Consider the following 9000-nt stretch of genomic DNA (forward strand, 5'->3'; position numbering starts at 1 on the left):
AAAGTCCAGTGATTTAACCCCTAGGCTGCCTATATGACGAGATAACTCGTCATCGCAAGCATGTACACTTCGCTGCCACAATGACGAGATAACTTGTCATCGAAATATTCTGACTTTTCCCTGGTTTGCATTCAGTTTGTTGACAAAAGTACTGGTCGCTTTAGCTTGGGGAATCTTTCTAGATTCTATTCATAGCTAGAAACACCATCTACATCATGAGGCAGTCTTTTATTTGAACGTTTTGGTTGGGTTACTGGCCACAGTGTTTGCCTGACTCCTCTCCTCGCTCGCTCAACAAAATGTCGGACTGACGCCGTGCTCAAGACATGCGATCGTGGCATGCTCTGGAGAGCAATCAAGAGAGTGACCAAGATATAACTATCAGTGAGTGATGCCAGCTGTACAGCTGTAGCAGACGACAGGAAAGTAACCGAATTATTAGCAGGACACAGTGTGAGCAATTTTCTTGGCACTCAGCCAACACAGGTCTGATGAGAACTGGATGAAGTGACCTTGTGTGAGGGGTGAAGAGGACAGAGGTGGAGACTGAGGGGAAAAATTTTTTTTATTGTGTTTTTTTTAATATGATTTTGTGTTGCAGATATTCATTTGTCCAGAAAATATGATATTTTAGTGCAAATTACCTGACTAATGTTTGTAATGAACAAGTTGAAAATGTGACAAAAAACAAAACACTGATTTCAAAACAACAGCATGTCACTAAAAATATATAAAATGGGAAAACATCAAGTGTTTTGTATTCTTTATTCATTTATCTTTCAGAAAATATATACTTTTATAGGTCTTTCTCCAATAACAAAGAGTACAGAATTTTTTAAAAATAATTTATACCTGTTTTTTTGTGAAAAAACCCTGGCAAATAGATTTCACTTAAATCTTATTTTCCTGGCAGCAAACGGGTTAACCACTGTTATGCCTTTTGTTTCTTTTTGTGTTTTGGTTTCATTGTCACCCTGCAACATTACTGGAACGATGACTGGCACTCAGCATGTTGCTGCTGCTGCTGCTGATGTCTGTGTGTGTGTGTGTGTGTGTGTGTGTGTGTGTGTGTGTGCCATGGGTTTGTGTGTGTGTGTGGGTGGGTAGGGGTTATGTGTGTGTGTGTATGTGTGTGTGTGAGTGTGTGTGAATATGTGGGGATGATTATGTGTGTGTGTGTGTGTGTGTGTGTGTGTGTGTGTGCACAAAGTCAGTAACAATACCTTCAAAATCAAGGTCTGGGCTGTAATCATGATTATGTAAACTGTTCAAACAACTCCATGTTTTGCAGGACTTTCATCTGTCAGCAGTGGAGGTTTGTGTGATAACTGGATGCGCAGTGTGGTGGGGGTAGTGATGGGTAGAGGTGATCATGCGACTTGGTGTGTGGCAGCAGCAGACTTATGAGGTGTAGACATGTAGACAGGGCTAGAAATCTCATTATTCTGTGGTTTTGGGGGCCAAGCAGACAAAAAACAACAACAAAAAAACCAAAAAAAACCAAACAAAAAAACACACAGATACTTATACAGACAAGTAATATTCTACATGTATGACCATTTTGTTTATTTACCCCATCATGTAGGTGTGCATTCTAGGTATGTTCTCGTTTCCTTAATCCACCAAATGCTGGCATGGAATACAGGATCTTCTATGGATTCTTTGATCTTCTGTTTGTGTATACACACTAAGGGGGTCTGCACATAATATGTTGACTTGGGAGATTGAGAAAAATCTCCACCCTAAACCCACCAGGGGGTTGCAATGGGGATCGAACTCAGGAAGCATGGGTGAGAATTCAGGACTGTAACCATCTGACCGCTGCATCCAGTAAAGGCTAGCCCAGAATGACCCTCTTCTTCCTTTTTCAATAGCTTGATTATAAAAAAAAAAAGAACCTTAGAAAGGGAGTAAGTTCTAACTAGGTGGGGAGGTGTAGGGGTGGACAATGTTGACTGACCCGAAATGACGCCAGGGGGGTCATTCAAGGCTTGCTGGAATGTGCCCAGGGGCAAAGGCCAGTAGGGGGTAGTTTGAGGCTGTCACACCAGTTTCAGTTTCTTAAGGAGGCATCACTGTGTTTGGACAAATCCATATACGCTACACCACATCTGCTTGGCAGATGCCTGACAGCAGCACAACCCAGCGCCCTTGTCCGACCTTGAATGCATGCTTATACATTTGTGTACCTATCAGAGTGGATTTCTTTTTATATAATTTTGCCGGAGGACAACATTCTTGTTGCCATGGGTTCTTTTACAGTGCGCCAAGTGTGTGTTGCACATGGGACCAGGGTTTATCATCTCATCTGAAAAACTAGGGAGCAGGGGATTCGAACCCACAGCCTCATGGACTCTCTGTATTGATAGCTGAGTGTCTTAACCATTCTGCCATCTTCCTCCGCTTTTTAAAAAAAAATTTTTTTTACACCAAACAAATGAGGTTGGTGGGCAGGTATTTCCAGCCCTGACAGGTGTGTGTTCTGTGGCAGATAGAATGGGTGGGGAATAACAAGGACTGGTTGTAGTTGCTGCTGTGTTGGGTGGAGGAGGCTGTGGTGGATGGGTGTGTGTGTTTGGGGGGTGGACATGTGTGTGTGTGTGTTGTGTGTGTGTGTGTGTTGCGTTTGTGTCTGTGGGCGTGCATGCTTGAAGTAACATCTGTGGTGTGGGTAAGGGCCTTTTTTCTTTTCTTTTTTTTTTTTTAAGAGGGAAGATGTTCTGTTTTGGGGCCATGCTTTTTGCTGAAAATGTCTTTTTCTTTTCTTTTTGTTATTTTTTTTTTGTAGGCACATCTGCATGCATATGGAATGTGTGTGTGTGTTTGTGTGTGTGTGTGTGTGTGTGTGTGTGTGTGTGTGTGTGTGTGTGTGTGTGTGTGTGTGTGTGTGTGAGTGTGTGTGGTGTACATGCATGCATGTGTGTGTGTGTGTGTGTGTGTGTGTGTGTGTGTACATGCATGCATGTGTGTGTGTGTGTGAGTGTGTGTGGTGTACATGCATGCATGTGTGTGTGTGTGTGTGTGTGTGGTGTGTGTGTGTTCATTGACACTCTTGATACCTTCATGTGTACCATCCCGTCATACATGGCTATTACAAACATTTGTTTTTGGCTGTTATTTCACAAAATATTTTGTTGACTTGTTTGGGTTAAAAAATTTTTTTTTTTATCCTTTACTGTATCCTTCATGGACAACTTTGGGAAGTGATTGGATTGTGACTTTTCCTTGCTATGATTGAGAGCACCACTAAACAGTGATTGGTGTCTGTGGATCACTTGGCACAGGGGATGATAGTTCACTTTGGAGGAAGGCGGCAGAATGGTTAAGACGCCCATCTGCCAATACAGAGTCTGTGAGGGTCTGGGTTCGAATCACGCTCTCGCCCTTTCTCCCAACTTTGACTGGAAAATCAAACTGAGCGTCTAGTCATTCGGATGAGACGATAAACCGAGGTCCTGTGTGAAGCGTGCACTTGGTGCACTGAAAAAGAACCCATGGCAATGAAAGTGTTGTCCTCTGGCAAAATTATGTAAAAAGTAATCCCCTCTGATAGGTACACAAAATATATAAGCATGCACTCAAGGCCTGACTGAGCTGAGTTAGGTTATGCTGCAGGTGTCAGGCATCTGCCTAGCAGATGTGGTGTAGCGTGTATGGATTTGTCCGAATGCAGTGATGCCTCTTTGAGAAATCGAAACTGAAACTGAGCTGAGATACCAGAGGAGTCCACATGTAACAAAACTACAGACTGTTGGCTCTTTCCCACAGCAGAGAGTTCAAATGGCCCCCAATGCTGTTCTTGAAAGGGGGTGATATCGCCGTCTTAACTTTCTTCATTACCCTCTTTTTTTTTCGATTAAAATCTTCTTCTTTTTCTCTCTTTTTATCTTTGCAATGGTATTTTGAGATATCGGATGGATTGTTTTTTGTCATTACCAGCACGTGTTTTCCTCCACTATCGTGTTGTGTATGTAAACAGGCCTATTTTATTTACACAAACCTAGGGTACGCTTTCTTTCAAAGTCTGGTCAGTGCATGAAGTTCATGATTCAAACTGTTCATCTGATGTTCATGCATGAACCCACGCATTCACGAGCATTCATCAGACCATTCCTTTCATGAATATTCTTGAGCATGAAATGTTTTTTTTTTAAAGGGTTCAGATTAGTGGTTGCTTTTGTGGTAGATGCATAGTTCATAAACAGTCATCAAATATTAATGAATCGGGAATGATAGTCATGTTCAACTATGACCATCAGAACAGCAGAGGAGGTAACTGCTGTCCTGACTACCTGGGCTAGGACTTGATTATAGTGGAGAGTGTCTTGCCCAAGTTACATCCCCACTCTCTCAGCCAAAAGGGTTTTAGGACAGTCGGCGTTGGGATGGTTCCCCAAAAGCCAACTAGCCCCCAAGGCTGCAGCACTAAGAGCCAGTGCAATTTTGCATCTTAGTTTGAGAGTCATAGTCGTTCACAAAAGACTAAGCTGTAAATGATTTCCCATTGCAATTGAGAAACCATTGATAATACAGCTCTTACTTTGCCATTGGCCCAACTGTAAACTGAAGTCAATCTGTGAGAGTGTTGAGCCATTTAGATATGAACTATTCACAAACCATTCTAAAAAAAAAGAAAAAAAAAAGAAGAAAGGAAATAAAGGTAAAATAGAAAGAGAGAGACTTGTTGCTATTGGTGTGTGTTACTGGTGAAGAAGGACTGAGTGTACCACCACGTGACAGAGGAAGGGTGTGTTGGTTTCCAGCTGTACCAGTTGCTGTCAGAGTACACCCACGTGTCCAACAGCGCTGTCTTTGAACTCTTCCTCATGGCCAAACAGGTTGGTCTTACGTTGTGACCTCCTTTTTAAAAAAAATCTGTTCTCGTCTGAATAAGTCAAAGGTTAAAGTTTCAGTGGCCTTTCTTGTCTAAATGGTGATACGTTATAGGTTACACGCGAGCACACACACACATGCACGCACACACACATACACGCACACGCATGCACGCACGCATGCATGCACGCATGCGCACACACACACACACACACACACACACACACTCCCCCCTCCACCCCCACACCCCCATAACGCTCAACATATGTTTGTAGCATCACAATACGCATATACACACATGCAAACACACAGTTATGCTATATATGCATGTATAGTCTCGTTTGTACTGGTGTAAGTTGTCTTTTTCTTTTTTGCCTTAGTTTGGTGAGATGTTGACATCCACTGCTGTGTATACATTTTCAGACATGTGGATGGATGCCATGAATGGTGTGTGTGTGTGTGTGTGTGTGTGTGTGTGTGTGTGTGTGCTACATTGTGCAGAACACCCTGGATCCAGATGAAGGGTTCCATTTCTCAGTGGGGTGGATGGTCAAAGTGATGGAGGAGTCACAAAACACAGTATGTTTCACTCTCTCTCTCTCTCTCTCTTCCTCAATGTTTGTCAGCATATTATTATTATTATGAGCATTTACGCCTAATCTTCAAAATAAGCCCTAGGTGTTTACAAATAGAACACGCAAGTAAATATCAAAAAGGAAAAATTTAACACAAAATATCAAACATTATTAAAGTATTCTTCCCCCACCCACACACACCCAAACACACACGCAACATACAGAAGCACATTTACATCTATTCTGAGCATTTACGCCTAATCTTGAAAATAAGCCCTAAGCATTTACAAATAGAACATGCAAGTAAATATCAAAAAGGAAAAATTGAACACAAGATACCAAACAATATTAAATTATTTATCCCATGCCCCCCCACACACACTAAACACACACACAACACACAGAGGCACATTTACACCTAATCTTTTATCATTATTTATTATTATTACCCCCCTCACGCTCGCCAGACACACACACACACACACACACACACAAACACACACACACACACACACACACACACACACACACACACACACACACACACTAAAAACACTTATAGTGAATAGACATTAAACTGAAGGAAACACACACACACACACACACACACACGAACACGCAGAGTCTGCATAGGTGATAACCGCATGTGATTGGAAAGGGATGTAAGGTCTGTGCCTGGGCGTTTTCATCAAGATGTGTTTTCAGACCAGTTTTAAAAGACTGAAATGAGGGAGGGTGGTGAAGATTTGTGAGGTCTAGAGGTGAACTCCCCCCCACCCCCTCTCTGTCCGTCCTCCCCGACTAGACGCAGTTTGTGGAGCGGGTGATGAGCCAGGTGCTGGAGGTGATCAACCTGGCGCGGTTTGGCGCCGTGTCGTGCCGGCAGGCGGTGCGCCTCTTCCAGCAGTTCTCCCTGCTGCTGGCTCTGCTGGAGCACAGCGCTGCCGTCCTCCCCTTCCTCCGCAACCACTACCATGAGGAGTTCAAGTAGGTCACCGTTGACGTTGGCGTCATGGGATGGGTTTTTTTTTGGGGTGGGGTGGGGTGGGGGGGGGGTCGTTTTTTTTGTTGTTTTTTTTGTTCTGTTCGGTGATAGAAATAATGATGATGATGTTGATGAGGAAAATTCAGACATTTTTGTTGTGTGTGTTTGTGTGTGTGCGTGTGTGTATGTGCTTTTGTGTGTGTGTGTGTGTGAGTGTGTGCTTTTATGTGTGTGTGTGTGTGTATTTCTTTCTTTCTTTCTTTCTTTCTCTCTTTCTTTCTGTAGTTAAATGTTTCTTTTCACTGGTAAGTGACATTAGATGGAGGGAATGGGGGGTGAAGTAGTGTGTGCGTGTGTGTGTGTGCATGTTTGTGTGTGTGTGCATGTGTGTGCGTGTGCGTGTGTGTGTGTGTGTGTGTGTGTAGCTAATATGCATACATTCATACATGCATACACACATGCATGCATACATCCGTAGCTACCTGCCTACATTTCTAGGTACCAACTTTGTAACTTCTTACCCACCTGTGTGTCCATACCTACCTACATACACTTATAATACCTACATACCTACCTACCTACATACATACCTACCTTCCTATGCACCTACCTCCCTGCGTGCTTACTGACCTAACTAGCCCACCTGCACGCATGCATTCACACGTGCACACATGTGTATGGTTTACCTTCGACAGGTACTTCATCCAGGGGCCAGCACTGGCACGGAAGCTGCCCACCCATTTCCCCATCACCCCTGCCACTGTGCGGGTGGTCAGCCAGGTGTCAGCCAAAGTGCTGGGTCACCCCACGCCCAAGGGCGGCCTGTCACCCAGGTAGTCAGTCCAACGCCGCCGCCCCAACCCTGCCAACAACCCCTCCACCACCCGCCCTCTAAGTCATGGAATGGATGTATATATGTCTCCTCAAGCATCTGTGGTCTGTCATGTCATGTCATGGAATGGATATGGACCTCCTCAAGCATCTTTGGTCTGCCCTGTCATGTCATGGAATGGATATGTATCTCTTCAAACATCTTTGGTCTGCCCTGTCATGTCATGGAATGGATATGTACCTCCTCAAACATCTGTGGTCTGTCATGTCATGTAATGGAATGGATATGTACCTCCTCAAACATCTGTGGTCTGCCCTGTCATGTCATGGGATGGATACGTATCTCCTCAAACATCTGTGGTCTGTCATGTCATGTCATGGAATGGATATGTACCTCCTCAAGCATCTGTGGTCTGCCCTGTCATGTAATGGAATGGATATGTACCTCCTCAAGCATCTGTGGTCTGCCCTGTCATGTAATGGAATGGATATGTACCTCCTCAAGCATCTGTGGTCTGCCCTGTCATGTAATGGAATGGATATGTACCTCCTCAAGCATCTGTGGTCTGCCCTGTCATGTCATGGAATGGATATGTACCTCCTCAAACATCTTTGGTCTGCCCTGTCATGCCATGGAATGGATACGTTTCTCCTCAAACATCTGTGCTCTGCCCTGTCATGTTGGGGTGTTGGTTTGTTGAAGGGGGTAGTGGTGAAAGAGAGAGAGAGTGATGTGCATGGGTTGTTACGTTGCCCAGAAAATTCCCCCCCAAGTCATGGAATGGATATGTATCTCCTCAAGCATCTGTGGTCTGCCCTGTCATGCTGATGTTGCATTGTTGAAGAGGGTAGTGGTGGGAAAAGAGAGTGATGTGGGTGGTTTGATATGCTGCCCTTTTTTTTTTTTTTGTCCCCTAAGTCATGGAATGGCTACATCTCTCCTCAGGTATCTGTGGCCTGCCCTGCAATGCTGATGATCATGTACTGTTTGGAGGGTAGTGTTGAAAGAGAGAGAGAGCGATATGCATGTGTGCTTAATTGGGCGGGCATGGGTTGTTTTCGTGGCCAGGTAGTCAGTAGTCCTCCCATGTCATGGAGCAGAGACATCTCCTCAGGCATCTGTGGCCTTGCCCTGTAACATTGATCATGAGTTGTTGGGAGATAAGTGGCCAGCAAGAGAGAGAGAGAGAGAGAGAGAGAGATGAGCATGTATGCTTAATCAGTCAGGCTTGGGTGGTTAGTTCACCAATATAATCCGGGGGTGGGGGGTGGGGGGGGGGGGGTTGTGGTGAGAGAGAGTGAGGATTATGTATGCTTAACCCTCTGACTGTTGAACCTTGTTGAAACAACATACAGTGTGGCATGGCAGTTTGGAGTGCAGTTACCACTTTTCTCTGCACTTATTGATGCTGTTTGATTTTCGCTGAGCAAAAAGTAATGCAGTCACAAGGTCCAAATCACAGGAGTGGTGACTGACGTCCTGACCTGTTAGCTGTGCTGTATCCATGAGGTGACAGCCTTTCACTGATGAACAGACTCGTCAGCTGCAGTTAAAGAGTTAAACAAGCATGCGTGGGTTGTTATGTCACCATGAAGCAAGTACATCTCTTCGTCTGATTCTGGTATCTGTGACTTGCCCTGTAACGCTGGTCATGTACTTATGGTGGGAAGGGGGCTGTGGGTGGTGAGAGTGATGTGATGTGTATGTTTAATTGAGCATGTGTGGGTTGTTGAACATATTGGTATGAATGTGGATTTATAATTATGTGTGTGCAT

At 44.3% G+C, this 9000-nt stretch overlaps 1 protein-coding gene across 1 annotated transcript in view; it reads left to right on the forward strand.

The window, feature by feature from the left end:
- LOC143285178 (uncharacterized protein C12orf56-like) overlaps nucleotides 1-8458 on the forward strand; it is a 43199-nt gene extending 34741 nt beyond the window's left edge. The window contains exons 10-13 of the mRNA XM_076592411.1: nucleotides 4764-4838; nucleotides 5335-5412; nucleotides 6214-6395; nucleotides 7089-8458. Of these exons, the coding sequence (XP_076448526.1) occupies nucleotides 4764-4838; nucleotides 5335-5412; nucleotides 6214-6395; nucleotides 7089-7230 (477 nt within the window). The 3' untranslated portion in view covers nucleotides 7231-8458. The remainder of the gene's footprint in view (nucleotides 1-4763; nucleotides 4839-5334; nucleotides 5413-6213; nucleotides 6396-7088) is intronic.
- The last annotated feature ends 542 nt before the right edge of the window (nucleotides 8459-9000 follow it).

The sequence above is a fragment of the Babylonia areolata genome, chromosome 8 (assembly GCF_041734735.1).
Source record: "Babylonia areolata isolate BAREFJ2019XMU chromosome 8, ASM4173473v1, whole genome shotgun sequence".
Taxonomy (NCBI): domain Eukaryota; kingdom Metazoa; phylum Mollusca; class Gastropoda; order Neogastropoda; family Buccinidae; genus Babylonia; species Babylonia areolata.